The sequence below is a fragment of the Arachis stenosperma genome, chromosome 9, assembly GCF_014773155.1.
Source record: "Arachis stenosperma cultivar V10309 chromosome 9, arast.V10309.gnm1.PFL2, whole genome shotgun sequence".
In the NCBI taxonomy this organism is placed as follows: Eukaryota; Viridiplantae; Streptophyta; class Magnoliopsida; order Fabales; family Fabaceae; genus Arachis; species Arachis stenosperma.
In genome coordinates this window covers 590,308-616,482 of record NC_080385.1, presented here as the reverse complement: position 1 = coordinate 616,482, position 26,175 = coordinate 590,308, and the positions used below count along the sequence as shown (strand labels likewise).

The 26,175-nt window shown below is 32.4% G+C and overlaps 6 protein-coding genes across 6 annotated transcripts; 2 read left to right on the top strand and 4 right to left on the bottom strand.

The window, feature by feature from the left end:
• Positions 1 to 2,738: 2,738 nt before the first annotated feature.
• On the bottom strand, positions 2,739 to 4,054 carry LOC130948194 (uncharacterized). Its single transcript, XM_057876905.1, has 3 exons — positions 4,006 to 4,054; positions 3,431 to 3,888; positions 2,739 to 3,254 (listed from the first exon to the last, which is right to left on the bottom strand). The coding sequence occupies exons 1-3, from the start codon at positions 4,052 to 4,054 to the stop codon at positions 2,739 to 2,741; spliced, it is 1,023 nt and encodes a 340-aa protein (XP_057732888.1).
• A 144-nt stretch (positions 4,055 to 4,198) lies between these two features.
• LOC130948192 (uncharacterized) lies at positions 4,199 to 5,283 on the bottom strand. Its single transcript, XM_057876904.1, has 2 exons — positions 5,055 to 5,283; positions 4,199 to 4,989 (listed from the first exon to the last, which is right to left on the bottom strand). The coding sequence occupies exons 1-2, from the start codon at positions 5,281 to 5,283 to the stop codon at positions 4,199 to 4,201; spliced, it is 1,020 nt and encodes a 339-aa protein (XP_057732887.1).
• A 5,891-nt stretch (positions 5,284 to 11,174) lies between these two features.
• Positions 11,175 to 13,468, top strand: LOC130948287 (probable WRKY transcription factor 40). The gene is made up of 5 exons (XM_057877002.1): positions 11,175 to 11,449; positions 11,542 to 11,604; positions 11,940 to 12,281; positions 12,402 to 12,518; positions 12,717 to 13,468. Exons 1-5 carry the CDS (start codon positions 11,366 to 11,368, stop codon positions 13,071 to 13,073), a joined length of 963 nt encoding a protein of 320 aa, XP_057732985.1. The 5' UTR covers positions 11,175 to 11,365; the 3' UTR covers positions 13,074 to 13,468.
• Positions 13,469 to 14,127: 659 nt separating this feature from the next.
• On the bottom strand, positions 14,128 to 18,219 carry LOC130948286 (uncharacterized). The gene is made up of 5 exons (XM_057877001.1): positions 17,302 to 18,219; positions 15,747 to 15,804; positions 15,566 to 15,649; positions 15,075 to 15,216; positions 14,128 to 14,747 (listed from the first exon to the last, which is right to left on the bottom strand). Exons 1-5 carry the CDS (start codon positions 17,798 to 17,800, stop codon positions 14,382 to 14,384), a joined length of 1,149 nt encoding a protein of 382 aa, XP_057732984.1. The 5' UTR covers positions 17,801 to 18,219; the 3' UTR covers positions 14,128 to 14,381.
• Positions 18,220 to 19,080: 861 nt separating this feature from the next.
• On the top strand, positions 19,081 to 22,782 carry LOC130951353 (photosynthetic NDH subunit of subcomplex B 1, chloroplastic). Its single transcript, XM_057880004.1, has 7 exons — positions 19,081 to 19,620; positions 19,903 to 20,053; positions 20,144 to 20,334; positions 20,780 to 21,037; positions 21,766 to 21,871; positions 22,136 to 22,221; positions 22,498 to 22,782. Exons 1-7 carry the CDS (start codon positions 19,148 to 19,150, stop codon positions 22,661 to 22,663), a joined length of 1,431 nt encoding a protein of 476 aa, XP_057735987.1. The 5' UTR covers positions 19,081 to 19,147; the 3' UTR covers positions 22,664 to 22,782.
• A 135-nt stretch (positions 22,783 to 22,917) lies between these two features.
• LOC130951354 (phosphatidyl-N-methylethanolamine N-methyltransferase) lies at positions 22,918 to 25,100 on the bottom strand. The gene is made up of 2 exons (XM_057880005.1): positions 24,536 to 25,100; positions 22,918 to 23,455 (listed from the first exon to the last, which is right to left on the bottom strand). The coding sequence occupies exons 1-2, from the start codon at positions 24,778 to 24,780 to the stop codon at positions 23,206 to 23,208; spliced, it is 495 nt and encodes a 164-aa protein (XP_057735988.1). The 5' UTR covers positions 24,781 to 25,100; the 3' UTR covers positions 22,918 to 23,205.
• Positions 25,101 to 26,175: the final 1,075 nt, after the last annotated feature.

The following is a 26,175-nucleotide window of genomic DNA, read 5'->3' as shown; positions in this document are numbered from 1 at the left end:
CCAAAAAGTAGGGACACATGGGACTAAAATTTTTAGAGATGGAGACTGAAACTTTAATAACATTTTATACCTAAAATACCCTCATTTCAATTAATTAATTCCAATTTTACCTTTTGTACAAATTAAATTAGAATTTCATTCTTGTTTCAATTTCTGTCTCCCATTTTACACCAAACAGAATACTAAGATTTATTTCAATCTCTATCTCTTAGTCTCTGTCTCTCCACCAAATACTACCTAAGAATTTGAGTTAAATATAGTATATTTTTATCTTATATTCTCTCACTTGATTTCTTTCGTCGAAAACCCTCGGGCAAAAAGCAAAAGAGTCAAAGACATGCACCGGCGTTAGCTAGTCAAGTAGTGTGTGTAAGTTGATGGTCCTTCGTTCTCAAATAACGACAACAACTTTATTACAAACATTTAAACAAACCAAACAATGCAACTTGTGGTTCAACTTCTAATAATTTTCTCGTGCATGTGTTGCGAACTAAGACCATCTAAACATTATTATTTGAATTCCATTGGAGGGATTACTTGTCCATAATAGGGTGCTGTAATTAATTGGGACGTCGACATATATTTATACCATTTCGTCAATGTGAACACAAAAAGTCACAACACACCTTAAGAAAATTATGGATCCTAATAGCGGCTTCTTTTGTTTTTCTGCCTTCAATTCAATGAATTGACCAAAAATATATTGCCTACCTATCTAGCCTCGCCAGGGTGTGCTTCACTCACTTTTTTTGGTCATGCTCATTATTCAATTGTGGGACTCACTTTTTTCCATTATGTTTCCCACTTTTCACCATTCACAATTTATTCTATCTATACTAAGATTAATGATTTTCTTGCATTATGTTATGTATGTCAAAATCAAATTATATGGTGCAAATAATACATGGCTTAAACGGAGATACTCAAGCTTGGCTTATTGTTTTGAGAGATATTTTTTATTCATAACATGGTTAGGTCAAACATGGTCAACTCAATATTTTGTCTCTTTTGGATTTACGTAATTTCTTTAGAAAAAGTATAGGTAGACAATAAAAATAAATACTAAATAATGTGAATAATGAATATATCGGATATTCATTTCACTAGGTGTACGGATGGTTATTCTAATATTAAGATTTAGATGGATAATTTAAAAGTATATTATGTTTTGATTTGATTGGTAATTGTTCATGTTGTTAAAGAAAGTTATTGGTTACTTAACATAACCTTTTTTTTATAGGTTTTGTTTATTTTTATTTGGTTTTAAAGGAAATTTTATTTTACATCGATAAGGATCGAACTCTAAATTTTTAACTCATAAAAATTTTGATATTATTTTATGATATTGTTTTTTTTTTTAATTTAAGTTAATAAAAAAATGTATGAATAATTATATTTTTAATAGAGTTTATTTTATTACATGCTTTGAGTTTTTTTTAAAGATACTGTAATATTTATATTTTATGTTTTGATGATGATGATTTAAAATAAAAAAATAAACAATATAATTTGCCAACTACTAATATTCTCGTTAATTTATATTTTTACTTTTATAAAGAGATTATATATGAAATAATACCCATGTTTCCCACAGTTTCTTAATCCAATTTTCATATTTTATTATTGAAATGTGAAAACAACGACTACAGAATAAATAATTGAGTTGTTTTTATAGGTTCATTTCCATATTTTAGATTAATTATATTAAATGCGGAAATATAAAAGACTTAAAAAGTTTTGCAACAATAAGCATGTGCTACATTATTATAACTTAAATTTCTATAATATACCAATATTAAAGGAGGAACGTGACGATAAGAGGTTAGTTTAATAAACAAGTTTATTAATTAAAAATTTAATTATAATAGACTGTTTAATTAAAGGTAGGATGCCAACACTATTTAATGACGTAACTTTTGAATCTGAGTTATAATGCCCCCTTTTTTTTTAACCTGTCGTTCTCATTTTTTTTCTATATGTAACCTTTATTATTTGTCAACTATAATTTTAATATATTAAAATATTAGGGATTATAAACTTTACACTATTTTAAAGATAAATAATTTAAATTGTAAATTACGAAAGGTAAACTGTGGAATTTAAATTGTTTTAAATAAACAAATAGAATGAAAATACATCTCGGAAAGCTTTACAAATGAACTTTAATTAAGTTTTCATAACAAATAGTAAAATTTTGGGGCAATTTACTATAATAAATAATGTAGCTTCCAATGTTATTGGAATGTATAAAATGGAAAACAGATATCCAAATGCGTTTTTTTTTTATAATTTATGTAAACTGCGATAGGGATATCACGTTTATAAATGCACGTAATCTGCTACAGAGGTATCGCGAATTACGTTAAAAAAAATCACATAATCTGTGGTAGGGGTGTCGCGGTTTATGTGTGTTTTGGGTTTCGTACATAAACTGCTACAGGAGTCTCGCGGTTTATGCTTTAGTGTGGACTTAGTTCATTTTTCATGGAGGATGAGATTCTGGTTGAAAGTTTGGCTTGCAATTAAATGTATGTCGCAACATAGGTTCCTGCTTGGATTTAATTGACATTAGTCTGTTATACTCATAGAATTACCAACAAAATTAGAAGACGTTAACTCGAGAGAATGACAACTACACAACAAGTACAATTTTACTTAACAGTAAGTACAACTAAAACAAAATAAGAACACAAATAGAGAAAGAATAATATAAGCTAATCATAACGACCTAATGACACCTATGCCTCGGTACTGGGGGCGGATCCTTGCTGAGGGCAAGTCCTGCGAGTGTGTCCTGTCTGTCTGCATAGCCCACATTGCTTCGGCCGACTAGTATCGGCCTCATCCATGGTGTTACGGATTCTTGTTAACCTCAGTCGCCCTTCTCTGGCACGTCTCATGTAAGGATCAGGGACGATAGTAGGACCGGCGTACAGTGGCCACAGACCCTCTAGAATAGGGGGCAAAAATCCCATCCGGTATACGCTGAACACCTTACTCATGGTATAAACCTCATGGACGTACGTAGCCCAGTCTAATCGGGACTGAGCACAGCATGCAATCGTATGGCAGCACGAGTAATGGAGAGCTTGAAAGTACCCGCAGTCACAAGTGCGATCTCTGAGGGAAACCCGATACGTCCCAAGCGAGAAGTTACCGGTAGGAGTCGTCTCAGCCACGGTATACTCAGACTGATGTTTGTCGAACAGAGTAACCGTGAAGCATCTCGCATCTTTCAGGTTGTGCTCTATCGCCTTCACCAGCGCCTCGTAAAACCATTAGCCTGATCCTAACTGCACCTCTGCTGTCTGCCCTCGGATGACAAAAAGCTCTACTAGCCTCCCATATGTGGATTTGAAAAGTGCAGTTCCGTGTCCCCTTCAGTACAGAATTAACACACTCAGATATGTTCGTCGTCATGTGGCCGAACCGTCTGCCTCCAATCTCCATCCTGGTGTTGGGTCCACTTATCGTACTCCAGTCGGTTGGCCCAGTCACACATGGCCGGATTCTCAATCCTCATAATGTCAAACCAGTAGTCAAACTCGACCTCAGTCTTGGCATACACCGCATTCACGAGCATCTGCCTTGCATCCTGACCCTTGAAACTGAGAGCAAAATTAGCTGCAATGTGTCGAATGCAATATGCTTGGTATGCATGAGGCGGTTTCCAACCACTGTCTGGTGCTTCCAGTGCAGCCTTAATATCGTTGTGTCTGTTAGAGATTACCAGAATCCCTTCCTGTGGGATCACATGTTGACGCAAGTGGGACAAGAAAAATACCCACGACTCAACATTCTCCCTCTCAACAAGTGTAAACGCAACTGGCAATATGTTCGAGTTACCATCTTGCGCAATAGACAGAAGCAAAGTCCCACCATACTTCCCTTACAGATGCATTTCGTCAATGCTGATTAGTGGCTTGCAATGTTTGAAAGCCTCAACGCATGGAGGGAATGTCAAAAAAAGTCAGTGAAAGTGCTCTGTAGACTCATCAACCTCACCACCTATACGCACTAGAGAAGTCTTCAACAAAGCTACGGTTCTGTCCATCGTTGCTTGCATCCCAAGGATCCACCGGGACAACTCCCCATACGACTCTTCCCAATCCCCGTAAATCTGGGCGACTGCCTTATGCTTTACCTTCCACACTTTCCTGTAATTAGGCCTGAATCTGTAGGTTGACTCAGTAGCTTCTTACAACACCTTTATGGTAACCGCTGCATCCGCCCTAACCAACGGATAGATCCTCGCACAAATTACGTGGTAATCGAGCTGTCGGTGGTCGCTCGAAATCGATGTGGCCAGGCAAGTGTGGGCTCCGTTGTACCTTCTAACCTCCCAGGTACTCTTGCGCTGCCGAAGTGCCACACGGATCATCCAGGTGCAGCCGTTTCCGAACTTCTTGCATCTCCCAATATACTTCAGATGATCAGATTTCATAACCCGATACTGAACTCCAGGACGAATGCTATAATCGTTAACACTCATCACAGCTTCATCCTTAGTCTGAAAAGATTGGCCAATCTGAAATTCATCAGAAGCATTGCCGTTGTGTAATCCTTGGTATCCGAAGGTGTGTGCATCATTCGGTTGTTGACTCACTGCTTCCAGGTTAAGCGTTGAGAAATGCGGCGGTTGTTGGCGGGACCCAGAACTGGACGGCACCTGAGGTGCAGGTGGGGACACAGGAGTGTCCTCCTCACTATCCCCAGATATGTGATCCGGATCATCGTCCCACATCGCGTCCTCAACGTGATCCGGTTCACCACCACCAACAAGACCAGTAATCAAACCAGATGACCTAGATGCTGGTGCTAAAGCAAGTGAAGGTGCAGCTAGGAGACAACCAGGTGCAACGACAGGCATCGAGGTGGAAGCACCCCCACCATCATCGACTGGGGATTTGGCGCTGAAGCCCCGGAACTGTCCACTCGGTCTTCTAACTTGGCATACAACTCGTGTATTCTCACCTCCGAAAAACTCTGCTGACAATGAAACAAGACCCCAATGTCTTCATCCGACCCTATGACAAATGTTTCATACTGCACACCACTTGACAGAACCGTCATCAGAATCTTGTAGAGTAGCTTCTTCACCAACTTGGCCCCACACAACCCTGCCTTCTGCAATATGTTCCTCTTCAGATCCGACAAAGTATCCGTCGAACGAATAAAAATGCTCAACGGTTCTTTATCCGTGAACTTAACACCATGCCTATTACTTTTTTTAATTTTACCATAGCAGTAGACTAGAACCAACAAGCTCTCCTCACTATCCATTTGTGAAAGAATGAAAATGAATCTCCTCAAATGACCCACTCTCTATCTTACTTGGTATTTATAGGCAAAGTTGACAAAGCATAAACCGCGACACCTCTGTAACAGTTTATGCACGAAACCCAAAACACACATAAACCGCGACACCCCTACCGCGGATTATGTGATGTTTTTTTTTCCAACGTAACGTAATCTGCGACACCCTTATAGCAGATTACGTATATTTATAAACTGCGATACTCCTGTCACGGTTTCCATAGATTATAAAAAAATACATTTTAGTATCTATTTTTCATTTTATACATTCTGATAATATTAGAAGCTACATTATTTATTATAGTAAATTGTTCAAAATTTTGTTCATTTAGAAAAATAAAGGGTTAATAATAATAACCTAAGTATTATTCTTTTAAAATTAACTACTAGTATAGTAGGCAAATTTAAAATCTTATACGAATCTTTTTTAGATATTAAATTTAAGGATTAATCTCTTAAAACTTACAACAATTTAACACTTCAGGTCTCAAAAACACAGACATTTTCACTTATCATTAAAAATATATACAAAAAAAAAAGAAATGTGAGAAATGGTATGAAGACAATCTCTGAGCAGGACTGAGTCTGAGTGTATGGTTAACAACTCCTGGAGATAAGTCACGGTGTCGGTGTTTGACTTTTATGTAAGATTCATTCTCTTTTCTTTTTCCTCGCAAAATAAATACTAAGAAATAAAATACTAGTTGTTAAAAATGGCCCAAGTTGCAGCAATCCACTTCTTAATAAGTCACCCAAAAAAAATTCCACTAATTAATAAATATTTAAAAATCTTTTGGAAGAAAAAGTATTAGTTAAAAATAATAAAAATTTATTTTAGTATTTATAAATATTAAATAAAATACGTTTTTGTTATTTTTTGGTCTTTCTAGTATTATCGATAAATATTAGAGAGATAAAGATGTTTTATATCTTATTGGAGGATGATATATGTTTAAGTATAATGTATAGAATATAAATTAGATTAATACATTTAGGGTAAAATATATTTTTTGTTTTTAAAATTTGGTAAAAGTTTTAAAAATATCTCTAAATTTTATTTTTGTCCCAAAAGTTTTTTATTTGCATTAAATATATTCTTAAAGGCTAAGTTTTCAAAAAATTAGGATCAATTCGACAAAAATTTTATAAGAATAAATTTTAAAATAAGTAAATCAAACATAATTTTCATTTTTTATTATTGGATTAGTCTTAAATTTTTTGAAAATTTAGTTGTCAAAGATATATTTAATATAAATTAAAAAATTTTAGAACAAAATTGAAACAAAATAAACTTAAACATATTTTTAAATCTTTTATTAAATTTTAAAGACAAAAATATATTTTATCCATAAATTTATTATTTAAAATACAAATTTAATCTTTAAATTTATGTACCTAAATTTTTAAAATATTTATAATGTATATTAAATTTAATTCCCAGCTTTGTAGATTTTAGTTTTTAAAAATTTTTAACATACAAATCTACCTCTCAATTTTATGTATCTCACTCAAATTAGACGTTCAAAATTTATTTTCTGTCTCTTTTCTTAACAAATTCCACGTCTGATTTGTTCAATAATAATTAAACAAAAAAGTTAATTTCATATTAAAAAAAAATACCAACTAACCTTTTTCCAATAACTATGTATTACATGCCAATTTTTTCCCTATATAAAAAAAAATAGCCGTAGCAACCTTCCCTTCCCATTCTTATCGACTAAATTACAATTTTTACACGTTCAAATTTAAAACATAATTATATCAATTTTATTTTTTCAATCGATCCAAATTATTCTATAAATATTTTTTATTATTATTGTACACATATCTCATTTACAAATATATATATATATATATATATATATATTTCGTTTACATACAAAATTTAATTAATTTTAACTAAAATTTTACTTATTTTATTTACAGTATAGATAATATACGTTTATGTTTATTTTGTTTACATAGTAAACAAAATATATAATATAATTTAAAATTGAAAATATTTTTTAAAATATTGATAAATAAAATATTTAATTTATTTATTTATAAAAATCCCTTATTTTTATTTTATATTATTTAACATGTACTTTAATTTGGTCATCTTCATTTTTAATGAATCCATTAAATAAACTGTATAATATATTGCATATTATATAACAAAAAAGGAATTTAACATAAAAAGAATCGTGCATACAAAAATTTTTAAACATAACTAAAATATATATTTAAATTTTATATTTATTGATGCACTATATCAACAAACATATTCTAATCCTTTTTTTTTTATAATTTTCCAAAGGCAACATATATATTGTAATCTTTTAAATCCATGCACAATGTGGAATATTATTGCCACAATAATGCATTTACAATTAATAATAGTGTACGTATAAGTCATGAATGTCAATTAATTAGTAATAAAATATAACATATTTATTTTCCTTTTCCATTATTATTTGCTTTAAATGTGCCCACAAGAAAAAAACGAATGAAGGAAGAAACATATACATAGAGCCATAGACTGAATAAAGTAAAGCCTAGAGAAGAGGGGAAAAAATAGTTTTACTTGAATTTTCGCGTGGAAGTCGTGTTTGGAAGTCAAATTCAACAGAGGCTTATCTCAGTCACCTAAAATAATTTTCTCATTTTTTGGTTTCTTTGAGCTCCACGTCACCTACTATATTTTTCAATATTTTAAATAAAATAAAACTCATATATACATGAAAAATTGCCATGTCCTATGAAGTACGGATATTTTGCTGAATTGCTGGACACATTTTGAATATGACATTTATCGATATTCGTCCGATACGCGTATCTGCTGCGTTTAAACTGTGTCTCACTAAAAAATAAAAAATTCTTCTTCGGACACACTTGAACACACCTAATATACCATTACGTGTCAGCGTGTCCGGTCTTATTCTTAATATATATTCTTAAAATAAATTTAGAGATAGTATATATTATTATTTATTAAAATAAAAAATATTTTAAATACTTGATATAATTAAAATAAGACATTAAAAATAATTTAAAAAATTAATTTATATTTTAATATCAATAAAATATTAAAATATCATTACGACTTATTTAAAAAATATTTTATATTTTATATATATGTGTGTTCCTGTGTAGTGTAAGATTTTAAAATTCGCGTGTCGGCGTATCCCGTGTCGTGTCGTGTCCCATGTCCGTGTCAGTATTCGTACATCATAGGTTATACCATCACTTAATTAAATACGTAGTGTTGTATTATTAAAAAAATAACTACGTTAAATATACACTAAAATTTGTCATAAATATTAAGTATTATTATTATAAAATATATATTAAAAATAAATTTTATATATATATAATATTTTTAATTATTATATATTCTTAACGTCCTCCTTTTTTGAAAAAAAAATAATAACAATGCTAATTTTACTTGCTTTTATCCATCCTCTCTTCGTAGGTACTTGAAATAATAATTTTTTTAATTAATATAAGAACAAAATATATATAGAATAGAAAATATTTCAAGTATACTATAATGTCGAATATTCTAATATTTTTAACCATTAATATAAATTATATATATACTATAATTAAAATTAATAATTAAACTTAACAGCTAAAATTATTGAAATATTTTACCTCATAGCTTTCTATGGGATATATATATATATATATATATATATATATATATATATATATATATATATATATATATATATATATATATATATATAAAAAGATGTGGTGTACATGTAACTTTTATCACATTATTAAGAAAAAGAATGAATAAACATGTGGGTATATTTAAAATATAAATAAATTCGGATTTTTTTTTTAATTTAAAAACAAAAAAAATTGGGTGTCGACAAAGATTGTCAAAAGTATGTATATGACGCGTATAAGGTAAAAAGTAAAGTACAGAGAAGTCAATAATTCTGTAAGAGAGAAAAAAAAAAAGAAAAGAAAATTAAAGGTATATATCTCTATTCTCTATAGTCTCTAATAATTATATATATTATAATTCATGCAACGTGGAAAATGTTTGAAATAGTAAACGTGTAAACAAAGAATCAAGGGACCACAAACACAATAGAAACACCCACTAATATATTATTATTATTATTAATAAAGACTTAAAATTTTAAAGAATATACTAATACTAATAAAGACGACAAATCGCTTGGTCAATAAAGAGCTTCTAGGTTTTCTAGTCACTCTAACTCTCCAACTAGCATCATCTTATTAATTTGTTACTATTATTTTCAATAAATATTCTTATCAAATAAGTGAAAATTCTTACACTAATTAACATAACAAAATTAATTCATATATTCTTTTAATATAAAAAATTTATATAAATATTCAATTTTATTTATTTTTAAATTTGCCACATCTAAAAGTAATTGATTTTTATTTAATTTACTATCTCAAAAGACATACAAATACATAGATCTTTTTTGTTACACGATGAAAAAAATCTCATACCCTAAATTCTTCAAATTGTGATGTTGATGGTTTGATAAATCAGAAAGAATTAAGAGAGGGAGAAAAATAAGTTTTTCTCATTGTTAAAAAGAATTAAAAAATTTTCTTAGAAAATATTTGTTGAATTATTACGCCTTAAATACTATGTACTCTTTATGTATTTTCACTAAAAAATAATTACAATGATAAGTCTATTATTGATAAAAAAAATCTAGGTAACACATGATAATAATTCAATTTTCTTTTTTTTTTTGGAAAAAAATCAGTATATAACAGCTAAATCCAAAATAAAATTAGAGTCCTAATAGGTATATAGAAAACCTTCAAAAGTGTATGTATTCATTGTAAATGCCATACTAGTGGTAGTTTTGAATTCTCGAATTATTATTATTGATAGAGAGAGCAGAGAGGTGTGTGTATTTGACTTGAAAAATTCATTTCCATTGTTTTTATTCTACCAAGAATATAATTCTGTCTCGTCATTTTCGGATAATATATGCTCTTTTTTTCGATAACTCAATTCACTATACAATAATTCTCTTGTATATATAAAATACTTAATATATATAGTTAATTAAGTAATACCTAGTAAAATAACTAATTTTATATTAACTATACACATAGTTATTCATTAAAAAATATTTAATATTATTAATATATTAAAAATAAATTTGTATGTTATATGTAACAACTATAACTATATCCTATGCTTGAACGTTATTTTGTATAAAATAATAGATGGATTGCCACGTACGTCTCCTTATCTAGTTTTACTGGCTATGTATTAAAATAGAAAGAAAAACAATTTGAATTGAATAATAAAAAATATATATATTTAAATAGGTTTCACATACATTTTGTATCTGACATTTTTATTTCTAAAAATATTTTATTATATTAAAATTTTTAAAAATAAAATATAAATTTTTTCATTACATTTATAAAGATTTATTTGTCTAAATACAATAATAAATCTAACTAAGATAAAAATTAATATATTTTATTTTTATAAATTTTAAAACTTTGATGTAATAAAACTTTTTTAGGTAGCGTTTGTTTTTCAGTATTATATTTGTTAGTTCAGAAATTAGTACTAAAATTTTTGTCTCTATTTCAATAAATTTTTACCACTCAATCTCAGTCTTTCCGTTTCTTTCTGTCTCTCTATGAAACGCTATCTTAGAGACCAAAATGTCGAGTTCAAAATTTTTCAGATTGATTTAAATAAATTAAATAAGTAAAGGAAGTGGACCAGTTTCTGTGTACATTGCAAATGCCAGCTATTTAATTAATTATAAGCAAGTGGTTGGATATATTTCCCCATGTGTGGTCTTTCCACTCAGTTTCCTTCTTCAACTTGGATTCATTCATTGAAAAAAGTGATACCTTATTGGCTTTTATTCCTCTTTCTTTCTTTCTCTATCTATATATATACACATGCTTTGTGTTAGTCTCAATTGGTTCACTCTTTAATTTCTCTAAGATTTTTTTCTTCATCTTGGTTATTAAGTGCTTATTGTTTGGGAAAGTTCCTCTACTTTGTTTGAATTTGATAGATTTGACAACTATGGATTGTTCTTCTTGGATTAACACTTCCTTGGATCTCAACATTAATCCTCATCATCATAGAGTTCATCATGAGGAAGTTCCTGTAAGTATTGTTATATGTGAAGTGCTTTGGTAAGAACAATGTCTTGAGATGGAGATTAATTCTTTGTGTTTTGATGTGTTTGTTGATTTCAGAAGAAACAGGTTGAAAGCAATGTTTTCTCATTGGGGTTGTCCATGGTTCCTTTGAAAGAAGAGGTTAGTTTAGTAATTTCATCTGTTAGCAACAATCTAGAAGAATTGATTGATTTTCAATGATTAGAATATGCAAAATAGATCTTTCTTTGTGGTTTCTAATTGAAATGATTGCTTGTGTTTGTAGTTTAATACAAGATAAGGTTATCAATCTCTTAAGAGTTTGCATAAATTTGTAGAACTTAGGTAAACTTAAATAGTAAAACTCAACTCATAAACTCAGATTTAAGGAAAGTAAACATGGAAACTGTAGAATTTGACAAACTTTTGGTATTCAATTATTCATGCATCATTGTTTAGAACTCTGTGAATGATCCAATTTGTGTTGCTATTTTCAGTCCAATACTGATTACTTAGAAGAGGAACTGAAGCGTGTGACTGCCGAAAACAAGAAATTGGCTGAAATGCTCTCTGTGGTTTGTGAGAATTACAACACTTTGAGGAACCACTTGATGGAATACATGAAGAAAAATCCTGAGAAGGAGCTTAGCCCTTCATCAAAGAAGAGGAAATCTGAGAGCAGCAACAACAATTGTGATCCGATGGCATTGGCGTCGAACAATGGGAACTCCGAGAGCAGCTCGACTGACGAAGAATCGTGCAAGAAGCCGAGGGAAGAAACCATCAAGGCTAAGACCTCAAGAGTTTATGTTAGGACGGAAGCATCCGATACAAGCCTTGTAAGATTCTTTACCCTTACAGCGTTGTTTGATCTGTGTAGCCGACCTTGTTTAATAGTAGTATTATGAATGATTTTGTGCAATTGTTGATAGGCTTTGTTCTTTTTATGTATTTTTCAGATTGTGAAAGATGGATACCAATGGAGGAAATATGGACAAAAAGTAACAAGAGATAACCCTTCTCCAAGAGCATATTTCAAGTGCTCTTTTGCTCCAAGCTGTCCTGTAAAGAAGAAGGTAAATCCGATGAACGAAAGAAAAAAAATTGTCTTTAAATATCTGTCATTATAGGACCTTCATATAGAAACCGAGTCCGGGACAAGTACAGGATAGATATCTGTCCCAGCCTCGGTTCCTTGAAGTTAGTGGCTACTATCCTGATGTAAAATTTCATCACAAGCTAAGTCAGTTTTGCTGTTGCTTGGTTTAATTCAGGTGCAAAGAAGTGTTGAAGATCAATCTGTGCTGGTTGCGACTTACGAGGGTGAGCACAACCACCCCCTCCCTTCTCAGATGGAGGCAACATCCGGCTCGAACCGTTGTATGACCATAGGTTCGGTACCTTGTTCGGCATCAATTAGCTCTTCTGCACCAACAGTTACTCTTGACTTGACAAAATCCAAGCCCAACAACAACAATGATTCCAAGATTACAACAAAACCAAAGGTTGATTCACCTGAACAAGTACCTAATGTTTTGGTGGAACAGATGGCTAGTTCATTGACCAAAGATCCAAATTTCAGAGCAGCACTTGTTGCTGCCCTTTCAGGAAGATTGATGCACAATAATTGAATTGAGAATTTGGTGAAAGTGTAGCTATTTAGCATAGTGCCAACAATTTAGGCATTTTCCATAAATGGTTCATTTTTAGAACATAGGATCTTATTATATATGTAAATACAAACATTAGAAAAATTGAGACATATTTCTCAGTTTGATCCTATAAGTGGAAATTAAGATCCACTGAGGATGGATTCTGCAACATGGAAAATATCTAGGTTACTTCAAATTTGATTTTCCAAATTGAGTTATTTCCAAAGAATTTCCTTTCATACAGTGTAGTTCTGATGGCTTTATAATTTCTCCTTTCAATTATATATAGATGATTTAATAGGAGTGATGTAAAGCTAGGACATTTTCCAAGCTGTTCAATACAAAGATTCAGGCTCCTTGTTTGAGATTTTGCATTTTGGAATTTATCTTATACATCAATCAAGAACTGTACATTTATGCAATTTTTAAGTTACAAAATTGATCTAGTTTTATACTTGTTTCAATTGCTCCTATAAACATTGTCACATTTGGAAGAAAAGGTTGATTTAGCTGTTAAGTATCTTGCCTCAAACCTAATTACTTTTGAAACATTCATTGTATTTTGTTTGCCGAGACAATTTCATTTTTTATCAAACCACCAAATTTGGTCAAGATTCCTGGGATCTCTAATCAATATTCTAACAGTGATTACATGAAATTAGGTAGAAGTTAGAAAGTGATATACTAATAGGGGCCCACATTGTTGAGGTGCTCAATCAAAACTTTCAACTTAGTCCATTGTTTTACCATGATGACCAATGACCAGGTAGGTAATGCTGGACATTGTTGAAAGAAAGAGTACCTATGGGAATAAGATATCACAAGGTGTACCCTTGTCTTGTCCCCATCATAGGGTAAAGTGAATAGTTTTCATGAATCATGAGCATGTAAAATAAGATTATTTTGATCCTGATTAATCCACCAATTAAACCATCAATTTCCAAGTTGTTCTTATGAGAAATTCGACTTGACTTGATTAAAGTCTCATTACCAATCTTTTCCATTTGATTAAATAACCAAATCAACCATTACTTTGATCAATCTCACATTAGTCAGCATATAAAAATAAAAGGGTAGGCTAAGAGCAAAATATGACTATTTCAAGAATCTTTAATACAAGAGAACTTGAAGAAATTGCCAAAGGTCATTTTGCATTTTTCAAATACATCTGCATTTCGGCTAACTTCATATCTCTATGGATTTTGTACACTCCACAACCTACCCTGTTCCCTGACAACTACCTCATTTGACAATATGATCATTGATCAAAGTTCTAGAACTCTAATTTCAGGTGAAGCTCAACTTGTTCACGGCTAGCAATAGACCTGTCTCTGTCGATTCATCGTTTGCTTTTTCCTTGACCTTGGAGTTGAAGGAGCTTTCTTTGCAGACTGGTTCCGAGTTTAAGGCACACTCCTTGAATCTGAAGCAACTGATTAGGTGGTCATTTGTTAGTCCAGCTACTTGCATGAATGTATAAATGACCGTCGGACCCACACTCCGGAACCCTCTCCTTACAAGTTCTTTACTTATGGCTTCGGCTTTTGGAGATTTGACTGGTACTTGGCGCGGATACCTGAACTGGCTGACTATTGGCTTGTGGTTCACAAAGTTCCAAATAAATGTGTCAAAGGAACCAAACTCTTCTATTATCTGCATTGCAATTGAAGAAGACAAAAAAATGTTAATTACAGTGTAGAAAGCCTCAAGGTATGTAGTTATGGACCAAGAACATTTTTCTTTCTCAACCAAGTCTTCTTAATCAATTCATATGTGGGTCAGGGTCTCAGGAAGTAGGTTTCTTTCATTTTCTAAATGTTTTCTATGGCAGGTAGCAGAAAAGTTTGAAAGTTAAGTGTTAAAGGTTGATTCCCTGAAGCAAGATCCTTTTGACAATGACTAAGGAACAAAATTTTGCTACTTTTATACATTCTGTGTATAAGATAAGAAAATAACGATGTACCGTATTAGAGTATGTACCTTACTAATCTGGCGTGCATTTTCAATTATCGATCGCAACCTGAGCTCGGACAGCAATGAGCTGGCAGTGCTTCCTGGTGCAACTATCTTTTTCTCATTCAGTTTTGAGACAGAACTTGGATCAAAATCCAAAAAGACTTCACTGTGCTCAGGAATACATGAGAACAATTAATAGAATTTTTTGAGCAGTTGCTACATATGAGAATCTTCAGAATCAATGAAAAACCAAATAGTACTGGAAATATATATTAACATGCTAATTATTTAATGACCATTCTCTTCCGATACAAGTAAGATTAATAGGGAAGCGATATTTAATACGAAAACAAGTCTGTACTGTCATTTCACATTGATTTTTGTCATGGTGCAGTCTACCACCATGTCGGGTTTCTGAACATTGTACCAAATTGTTTTTTACTATAAAGTGGAGCTCGTATACAAATATGATTGAATCCAGAACACATAAAATCCGAAGAAAATTATGTCAGTACCAAAATAACTGCCTTTTGCTAAGAATGGCAGGCCATGTAAGTTCAGCCAAGGCTCCAGAGAAGCTGAGCAACTCAAACAATTTCCTACACAAAAAACCGAATTCCAGCATTCATAGAGATTCAACACGGAAGCTGAAAATAAAAGAAAAGACTCTGCAAACACCAAAACAAACTGGCATACTTGTCATCATGAACAGGAACTCCCCACTCTTCGTCATGAAAAGCCACATAACTTGGTTCTGGCACAAATGAGAATATATCAGAAATTAAAGAAGAACAAGAAATGATAGTTACAATGTTAATGCAATAGATAACTTATAACATTTTATTTATCCTCCCCTAGGTTTGAAGGTACAGAAATTTTGACTAAAGAACAAGGCATATGACCAATGCGAAATTATGAATCTTAGAATTATTGTTTGACATAAAACACCTTAGATGCCCAGTATGAGGTAGAATGAAAGAAAATTAGTGATGCTAACTCGCTGCTATAGCACCCTGCTTTGCCAGACATCATTGCATCAAATTCACAGTGGCAATAGCAATTACCATCTCGGTGAAACAAAATAAACTGTTTTGAACACATGTTTAGAGCAATTAATCATCAATAATTTTTTTGGGGGGGCTTGGGGAGGGGGGAGGAATAATTTTTTTTAGCTTATGATCCAATTTTAACTACACTAGCAACCACTAGTTTCCTTTGCAATCAATACATATGACTTATGCTTATGCCTATCAAAGATGTGAATGTGGCATATCTGTGGAAAACAGAGCTTGATATGGTGAGTTAAAACCCCCCATCCCCCAAAAAAAAATTATTGTTCTCCCTTTTTGGGCATTAATGTTATCATTGTCATTTGCTCTATGTAAAAAAAACATGACATACAAAGCTGAAGGTGCTTTTTGACCAATAGTTCATAATTTTAAATTGGGATGAACAAGAGAAAACGTATTAGCATTTAGTAATATTCAAAAACCAGATGTTAATTAGACTTTACAAAAAGATGGAAACTATCAAAATTAAGAACATATCTCAATAGAAACAGTGTCAAGTGTCAACTACCATACTGGATTCAAGCACAAATTTCTGTCCAATTATGGCTATTCTATGGACAAATCCCCACAATATTCACATCCTAATTGAGTAGTTAACTTACAAAGCTGCTAAATAACTAGTTGGTTCACTAAACTTAAACACCGGGAAATTTCTAATAACCATTGCACTTGCTTTTCCTAAAACCACATATTTCTCACATTCCATCAACTTTAGAAGCATGTTCAGCTATTTTCTTACTTTTGTTCCATTATCTCACTCTCTAGACCCTACCAGTGAAACCATGCCATTATATACATAATAACTCTTAAATAACAATCCAAGCTGTAAAACTAGATGGAGTCAGCTACATTATTCAAACAATACCATAACATATTAAAACCTATCCATCTTAAGTGTTTCCAAAATCAATCATATCTATTATAATCAACTATCAATTATTGAAGTAATTTTAATCTAATAACTAATCCAGACACAACCTAGGTGGGGTCAGCAACATAAATTTGATAACACCATAATGTCCTACCATTATTAACCACATTAGATAACATACTACTAATACCTATCTATCTCATCTTTATAGCTATAACCAACAACATCAATGTCACAACTTGCAAACTAACTACATTAAAATAAAATCATGATTCATGAACATGAAGCAGCAATAAAAGTCAAAAGATACCTGTATTTGGTGTTACCCAAGCACATCTTTTCTTGCCCTCCAAGCTATCACATGAATCCACCTCAGCACCATTATCAGAAGCAGCAGCCACACTGCAATTGTTGACCTTCTCAACCTTCTCAGCCTTGACACTACCCTGCTTCTTCCTAGCCACCACACTGACCCGACGCGCCGCCACGGCCGCGGCCTTTCCGCTCGATGAAGCCCCGCTGTGAGTGGAGGAATCCGTCGACGAGGCATCGGATGAGCAAGAGGCATTCATCGACAGGTTCTTCAGCAGAGCCTGATGGTGGCGCTCCTGCCGCTTCAGAATTGCCGGTGCCGCCGCCGGCGAAGGCTTCTTCTCCTTTGACACAGTCTCTGGCGAAGGCTTTTTCACAGGTTTCCTCCCGTCGCTGGCGGCACGAGCCTTGTTGCAGGCGGGGACGAGCACTTGCCGGAGCTCAGAGTCGCCGGCGGCAGCCACATTCATGGATCGGACTCTCGGTGGACCCGACATTACAGCTCTTCTAGAACCTTCTTCTGAAAACTCTCTCGGAAGGTCAACAATGCTGAATAACGAAACACCACAGGAATAAAAATTCAAAATTTAAGGCTTTCACTCACACAATCGGAAAAAAAAAAAGAGATTTTGTTGGGTTTGAAAATTTGAATTCCTAATTGAGTGATAAGATTTCAATTCAATGCAAAACCCTAGTGTGTCTTTTTCTTTTTAGCTGCATTGCTGAAAACTGAGCTTCTTTTTTTGGGGTTTGTGATTTTCTTTTTGTTGTGTGAGTGAAAAAGGTTGAAGCTTTGGATTGTTCTGTTTATGGTGTGGGTGCTTGAGTGAGAGTGGCGGAAAATGGTGGAGAGTGTGTTTAGAGTGGTGAGAAAGTTTATGAGAAAGGGTGAGAAAGTGAAAGGGAAATTTAAAAAAAAAAAAACACACAATGTGAGTGAAAGTGAAGAAGAAGAGTTGGAAAAGGGAAAGTCTAAAAAAAATGGGGTGGTAAGGTAAGTTTGGTGAAGAAAGCAACGAATCAAGGAAGAGCATATGAGAGAGAAAGGAAAAGGTTATAGCTTGACCAATCATGAAGTGAAACGTATGAGAGAGAAAGTTTGGACAATAGGACGCATTTTTTCTGTATATTATTTTTTTCTGTATCCTCATAGTAAATTAATTATTCGACCAACATAAGGGAGTTAGTATTAACATATCTAATTGAAAGATATTGCCAGGAAAAAAAAAAACTGATAACTCATACTAATAAATAGGGGTGGATGTTATTGAATTGGACCGAAAATTATCGCAAACCGAATCCAAAATTACAACAACTAATTTGAAAATCAAAAAATTGTTTTTTTTTTATTTGACAAAACCGATCAATTTGATTCGGTTTTTAGTTGGTTCGATAGAAACCAAACCGAATCGAACATATGTCTATTTTAATGTTTTAACCATTTTAATCTTTAACTTAACAATAAAAATCTCCAACTCTTAACAATTTCAATGTTTTACTCTTATTATTTTAGTTTATTAACTATTTTGAACCTCTAATTATTGTGATTCATATTTTACTCATTAGAAATTAAAAATAAAAAAAACCGACCGAACCAAACTACTGTTAGTTCGATTCGGTTATTATGTGTCTATAAGAACCAAACATATCGGTTCGATTGGTTTTTGATCCAAAACCGAACCAAACCGAACCGATAACACCCCTACTAATAAACCTCAACTAGAATGTAGAAAAAATGGGACCCACTTATCCAACGCTTTTCCACACATTCAAACATTTCATCACCCTCCCTTTGCTACTACTACTAAACAAAAAGAAAGGAAGCAACTTTGTAACAAATTTCAATGGCTGCAATGTATAATTTAGTGTCAAATCCAAAATCCTTATCATCATTCCTCACAAACCCACCTTCCATTCCATGCACTAACCTCACTCATGTCTCATTTGACCAATCCCAATATTGTTCTTCATACTCATCCATCACTAGAACAAGGCCAACAAGATCATCATCATCATTGTTTCAAAGCAATGCCAAGAAGAAGAAGAATCCATGGTTAGACCCTTTTGATGATGGTGAGGATCCTGACATGGAGTATGGATCATTGTTTGCTGATGGGAAGCAAGAGGAGGATCCAAGGCCCCCAGATGACCCTGACAACCCTTATGGATTCTTGAAGTTCCCAGCTGGTTATGCTGTTGAGATTGCTTCTTTGGGTCTCAAAGTCAGAGGTGATGTTAGGAGGTGCTGCTGTGTTATCTCTGGTGGTGTTTATGAGAACCTCTTGTTTTTCCCAACTATTCAGTTGCTCAAGGATAGGTACACTTCATCATCATGAATCTAAAATTGTGTTTGATATGTCTTTTAGAATAGAGAATGCAAACTTGCCCAATTTTTCATTTCTTTCTCTATTATTTTAGACTTTTTATTTTGTTTTTGATTATGAGATAGTAGTTTTAAGATAATAGGTAGTTTTTTATAAGTGTTTTAAGATAAAATAGATAGTGACATTGAAAAAATAGTAAGTAGACCTAGGCTAAGTTTAACACAAAAATTGTACGAAATTTTGTTTTAAAATTTTCTAGATCGATCACTGTACAGATACCCCGGAGTTCAGATTGATGTGTTGGCATCAGAGAGGGGGAAGCAAACATATGAAATGAATAAGAATGTGAGGTGGGCAAATGCTTATGATCCTGATGATGAATGGCCTGAGCCTGCAGAGTATACTGATATGCTTGGAGTTCTTAGGGTACATTTTTTTCATTTTTACTTCTAAATAATTTTATTTTGTGTTAACTTGTGATGAATTGTTTGCATTATATATATATTGTGATTGCAGAATAGATTCTATGACATGGTTTTGAGCACAAAATTAGCAGGGCTTGGGCATGCAGCATTCTTGTTTATGACAACAGCAAGAGATAAATTAAGCTATGTGTACCCAAATGTGAATGCTGCTGGGGCTGGATTGCTTTTAACTGAAACATTCACTCCAGAAACTTTGAATCTCTCAGATGGAGGATATTATATGTGAGTTTTATAGCTTCATAACAGGATGATTTACTAAATCATATCAGGTAGGTTTTTCATGCCATTAGTTAGGAGCATGTTTAGCTACACATTATAGGTTCAAATGTTAAATTACTATGGAGGTCCTATATTTTATTCAATTTTCAATTAGGCTTAAAAATTTGCAATTAATTATCTATATTAGGTTACAAATTTGTAATCTGGTCTGTGTTCATTAAACATTTTTAACAAAGTATTTTATTATATAAGTTTTTTCAATCAAATTCCTGATATAAATTTATTTTTAAACAAATTTGATTAAAAATATTTGTATAATATAACCTTTTAGTAATAAGTTTTTAAATCATAAAAGCTTTAATTTTTAAGGTAACTAAACCTTAAGATAAGTGAATCAAAACACATACTAACTGAGATTTTTTTTGTTGCTATGAGTTTGATTGAGTAGGTATGAACAAATGAATGATTGGTTGGGAAGGCCATTCAGAAGTGTTCCAAGGACCCCAGTGCCACCTCTAAGGGTATCACTCTCAAAGAAGGTGAAGGAGGCTGTGGAGACTAAATACACAAATGCAGGTGCTCAAAAAGGGAAATATATTGTCATTCATGGCATTCAATCAGATTCTAAGGCCAACATGCAATCTAGGGGTGATCATGATAGCTTGCTTCCCATTGAAGTTTGGGCTGATATTGCATATGAGATAAGGTACAAACTTTTCATAGTAGCAAGGATTTTAATTTAACTCTTAAAATCGGTTGATATTATGATTTTAAATGAGTTAACTAATTTTAAAATTTCTTTATTAGACCGGACAATTTTGCATTGGTGAAAAGTGAAAACTCGGTTGCAGTGAACTTCATGTGAAGTTGATAACGAAGAGTCGTTAAATGATTTGACAAGTTTGACTAAATTGTCATCTAATGACTTTCAGCTATCAACAACGTTGTTATAATTTTATGTTTTACGTGTTTAATTTGTCGTAAAATCTCGATTTTCTTTACCTAAACCTCTGTCCATTTTTATTAATCAATTATGAAAAGTATATAGTAATTATCTAAGGGTGTGTTTCAAGTTCAACATATGATCAAGAGTTTCTTGAGTCAATATTGTTTACATTTTTCTTTTTGAAAAAAAAAAAAAAAAAAACTTATTACCAAAATACACTAATTGTTAATCATTGCTTCAAGCATAGGAGACTTGTGACAGCAAGTTAAAGATGTCGACTCAAAAGCATTTTTAATGTTATGTAAGAGTTTGTCTTGTTCAATAATTTTAAGCTTTCGGCCTTTCATTTTACTAAACAAGTAAAAAAGGCATCATGCTTAACTTTGGTAATTATATTTACTAAAAAACATGTACTGTTGAAACATCCCCTCAGGATTATTACTAGCATTATGAATGTTACCGACATGTTTTTAATGTTTGAGGAACAGGGAATTCACTCCAGTTTTTGTGATTCCACATGAGAAAGAAAGGGAAAATGTGGAGGAAGTTGTTGGAGAAGATGCTTCCATAGTCTTCATCACCACCCCTGGACAGGTACTCAACTATACTCTTCTTTTGTAAGAACTAAGAAGCAAAATTATATAGTTTCTAAAAATTGTAAATTAGATGAATGAATAAATTATTAAATAAATAAGACCTTTGATAGAGAGCAATAGGCTTTTGAACACACATTAAGGCATTTACTATAGTTTTAGATAGAAAATAAAATAATGAATAAATTAATTAATAGAAATTGTTTTAACACCTTTTCATTATACAACAGTGATAGCATTTCATTCTTTTATATGTATGCATCAGTTGGCTGCTCTTATCAATGACTCAGCTGGAGTGATAGCTACAAATACAGCAGCCATTCAACTTGCAAATGCAAGAGACAAACCAAGGTAATTTATAATAATGATTGGTGTCCCTTAACTCCTTAAGGGGCCATTTATTTAGAATTTGATGACCATAAAATGCTTCTTTCAAAAACCAATCAAAAGGTGTAGATTCTCTAATATGAGTTTTTAACATGAGATCTACCATAATTAAAGAGGTGAGATCCAAATAAATGACAATAAATATATAAAGATTAAGTGATTCACATGACAGGATGTATTCCCATCAAACAACACATGCATTCCAATTCCTAAGTTGAAATTGTTCCTCTTATCATGCAGTATTGCATTGTTTTGTTCTGAAGAGAAGGGAAAAAAGTTTGTGCCAGATGCAGAAGAGAAGAAATGTACTATAATATCATCAAAGACAGGGAAGTTGATTGATATTGATGTTGAGGCTGTATCAAATGCAATGCAAACTTTCAATGTCTCTCTAGCCTTAGTGTAGTGGATGAGGGAAAAGATGGAAGGATTCTGCACTTCCTGTTAAGTGATTGTATCAAATGTTGTCGTTTAACTTTGAAATTAATAGGAAAGACATATTTCTCTCTAGAAATTCATGGTTCACTTGGTGTTCTGTATGGTAAAGCAGGAATACAAAGACCATAGGATAGAAAAAACTTCCAAAAGCACCAGAATAAATCCTGAATTATCTATAATGAATGCTGAATCATGTTATGGAAAGTGGAAACAATGTCAAAGTCACCAACGAATGAAAGGATTGTTTGCATTTCATTAGAAATAGTTTGAAGGAATCAGAAACAGAACCCTTAATCCTCAATGAAGAATTATAAACTACCAAAATAGTAATGTTATTCTAGAGAAGAGGAATGAAACAGCAAGATGCAAAGAAATTGGCACATTGGATGCTGCGAGTTCCTCCAATTCTTTCTAATCCGAACAAAATGCGGCTTAGCACACAAGGCTCCCACTTGATATGGCTAGGGAAGGTAGATCTACGCAGTCTTATTCCCACATTGTTAAGCTACATTAATGAATTGGCTTGGCACGAGTAGACGGGTCTTCTTTTGATTCCACAATAATTATAAACAAATATCCTAAAACCCACAGGAGAATGTATTGTAAAGGAACCCAAGAGAGACATGCAACAAGACTCATAATGCTGCCAACATATTGAGGATCCTTGATGACCCCAAATGGAAATTCCGTTACCCATGGAATGCTTTTTCCAAATCGTACGCCATAGTACGTGCCAGCCTCACCAAGTAACTGATAAACCCTGTCCATTTCACATTTCATCAGTCTTAATTTACTATTATGCATCAACAAAGTTTAAAGAAAATTAAAAAAAGTAGACAAATCGTTGTATTGTATCAAACTTGAACATCTATTCCATAATCACAAACAATCATAATGCTTAGTGTCTTTATACTCTGCCTATTTCAGTTTTGTAGACATGTGCACTAATAGCAGTTTAAATGATATCTCCTATCATATCTCCCTTCGACCCTTCCCCCATCAGGCAGTGCTACGGTGTGAGTTGTGTTATTTGTACAAAAAAAATGAGTACATAAACCATTTCTCATAATAAAAATATACCGAGTTACCCCAAAAAAAAAATTTTACAAAAAAAACAAAATAAAAAAAAAAAAAAACTGAATATCCATTCAAGGTGTGCAGCATTTTTCACTAGCCAATCATTTGTTATCTGTTGGACCATTTCCAAATGATTCCCTTCCATGTCATAATCAGTAAGCTCACATCTTTATCTCATTCCACCAAAAACAGTAAAAGAAAGACAAACCAACCGTAGCAACGTGGGAGAGATTACCAAAATCTCAAAAAGTATCATCAATCAACCCATCATCAAGTACTTTTCTTATCTCCTAAACAATACACTTAACAGCCATTTCCAAACCAGAACCTCATACCTCAATCTCCAAATAATCAATAGGCCTCAATCATTAACAACACACTTATACAAGTAGTAATGCTAATTATTCCTCAAGCAAAAAATCAGCAATACCATTTCTCTAAGTCTCTCTCTTTCTATAATATCCACCACCTCTAGTTTAACAATATCATTACTCTCCTTTACGTAAATCAGCAATGCTAAACCTTTGACATTAAATCATGATCTTAACTGATTAAAGTATAACTATAAGATCCACATAGCACTTTCTTTTTATATAGTAAAAGTTACTTCCATTTCTAAAAAATCCATAGCATACCAAAGTAAAAAAAGGAGTCAAATTTACAAAACCCCATTACTAGATCAAGCAAACCCAGAAAAGAATCAATGAAAAACAGTTCACATATGCATACGTATACAAATATATGGATATAGAGAGAAGAATACCTGAAGTTGAGGAATTGGCCAAAGGCAAAGAGGGGCCAAAAGTAGAAAGGAGGAGGCCAATGGAGAGTGGAAACGGAGAAGAGAGAGATGAATTGAATGAGCTTCAAGAAGTGAGCAACGAGAGCCATGACCTTAGAAGGGTCACGGTCTTTGCCACAGAGGTCAACCCATGACTGGGGCCAGTTCCATAGCCACCAGTAGAATGGGAATGGTGACAACACTCCAACAGCCGCAAAAATCCCCATCACTCTCACTCACACAATTTCACAAACACTTAGTGTGCGTCTTTCTTTGGGGATCTAAAGGAGATTCCTTTTCTTCTTCTTTTTTTTTGTTTTTGTTTTTCTATTGTTTTTACCTTTACCTTCTCTCTGCTTTTCCTGCAAAATCTATCACTCAGATCTTCTTCCTTTTTTCATCTGAAAATAAAGAAAAAATAACTAAAAAAAGGGAATGGACATGAACAAAAAAAGGGTACTGATCCTTAAAAGTTGGAATTATGAAACTAAAAGGGAAGGTGATAATGTATGTATCTTTTGTTATTGGATTGTGCATTTTGCTATCTGGCCCGATCCTAAGTCCAGATTTGTTGGATTCCATTTTGAGACCCTTTTTTTTTCTTCTTATTTTTTTCTATTATTATTTACCTCAGACCAAAATAAAAAGGGGAAGAAGGCTTTTTTACAAAATTTATTTCAAAGTCATCATATTATTTTTCACTTAACCATAAATTGGTCGAGTGGTCAGCTCACTTATCCGCTTAAGCAAGTGTCGGAGGTTTGAATTCCACAATAAACCCTTAAATAGAGTTCAGATCCGCGACGTATTAATTCTTGGGCTGTCGAATTTGGGGGATAGATGCTCCTTTTCCTTAATAATGTATTAAAATTATTATCTTTAGTTCAGAATTTAATGTGAACAAATTGTTTTTACATTGAAATTTAATAAAATATTGTCATTCATTTTGTATATATCATACATTTTATAAGATCTAGAGTACAAGATGTGATGTCTATATTCGTTACAAGTTATATATGTACAAAAGAATTTGTTTAGTAGTTTTTTATAAAAGTGATTTGATAAAAAAAATCATCGGTTTTTACCTTTTTTTTCCTGAATCAAAATTTTAAAAATTGCAATCAATGTTAGATGAGTTAATATTCAATTTTATTTTTGAATTTGTATATTAATATCAATTTAGTTTTTAAAGTTTTAATTATTTTTTTTACTCTTCAGACTTTACAAATGTGATTTACATTAGTCTTTAGACAATTTTCAGCACAAAAACATTAATGAAATGCTAACATAAACAATAAAATGCCACACTAAAACTTGTAAAACGATGTCGTTTTAGTTATGGAAAGAAAAAATTTAATAAATATCACTTACGATAGTTTTTTAGAGCTATTTGAGTGACAAAACAAAAACGACATCGTTTTACATAGTCCAATATGGCATCTGGCTGTCTATGTCGACTTTCTGTTAATGTTTGTGCGTCAAAAATTATTCCGGAGACTAACATGAGTCACATTCGCAAAGTTTAAAGACTAAATAGAGATAATTAAAACTTCAGAACTAAATTAAGACTCACGTGCAGATGATAAAATTTAAAGATAATTACAAAATCAATTCTACCCTCT

Bases quoted from the DNA above. Each gene is read 5' to 3' on its own strand.
- LOC130948286 (XM_057877001.1), bottom strand. From the start codon at position 17,800: ATGTCGGGTCCACCGAGAGTCCGATCCATGAATGTGGCTGCCGCCGGC. The intron at 15,805-17,301 runs GTATCTTTTGAC...CATTTGTGCCAG, and splicing joins TTGGGTAACACCAAATACAG to AACCAAGTTATGTGGCTTTT. The intron at 14,748-15,074 runs GTACATACTCTA...ATTGCAATGCAG, and splicing joins ATGCACGCCAGATTAGTAAG to ATAATAGAAGAGTTTGGTTC.
- LOC130948194 (XM_057876905.1), bottom strand. From the start codon at position 4,054: ATGGACAGAACCGTAGCTTTGTTGAAGACTTCTCTAGTGCGTATAGGT. The intron at 3,889-4,005 runs GTGAGGTTGATG...TGCATCTGTAAG, and splicing joins TTCTCTAGTGCGTATAGGTG to GGAAGTATGGTGGGACTTTG. The intron at 3,255-3,430 runs GTTCGGCCACAT...GCGCTGGTGAAG, and splicing joins ATGGAGATTGGAGGCAGACG to GCGATAGAGCACAACCTGAA.
- LOC130951353 (XM_057880004.1), top strand. From the start codon at position 19,148: ATGGCTGCAATGTATAATTTAGTGTCAAATCCAAAATCCTTATCATCA. The intron at 21,038-21,765 runs GTACAAACTTTT...TTTGAGGAACAG, and splicing joins GATATTGCATATGAGATAAG to GGAATTCACTCCAGTTTTTG. The intron at 21,872-22,135 runs GTACTCAACTAT...TGTATGCATCAG, and splicing joins TCATCACCACCCCTGGACAG to TTGGCTGCTCTTATCAATGA.
- LOC130948192 (XM_057876904.1), bottom strand. From the start codon at position 5,283: ATGGATAGTGAGGAGAGCTTGTTGGTTCTAGTCTACTGCTATGGTAAA. The intron at 4,990-5,054 runs GTGTGCAGTATG...TTTCATTGTCAG, and splicing joins GATGACGGTTCTGTCAAGTG to CAGAGTTTTTCGGAGGTGAG.
- LOC130948287 (XM_057877002.1), top strand. From the start codon at position 11,366: ATGGATTGTTCTTCTTGGATTAACACTTCCTTGGATCTCAACATTAAT. The intron at 11,605-11,939 runs GTTAGTTTAGTA...TGCTATTTTCAG, and splicing joins TGGTTCCTTTGAAAGAAGAG to TCCAATACTGATTACTTAGA. The intron at 12,282-12,401 runs GTAAGATTCTTT...TGTATTTTTCAG, and splicing joins AAGCATCCGATACAAGCCTT to ATTGTGAAAGATGGATACCA.
- LOC130951354 (XM_057880005.1), bottom strand. From the start codon at position 24,780: ATGGGGATTTTTGCGGCTGTTGGAGTGTTGTCACCATTCCCATTCTAC. The intron at 23,456-24,535 runs GTATTCTTCTCT...TGAAATGGACAG, and splicing joins GGCCAATTCCTCAACTTCAG to GGTTTATCAGTTACTTGGTG.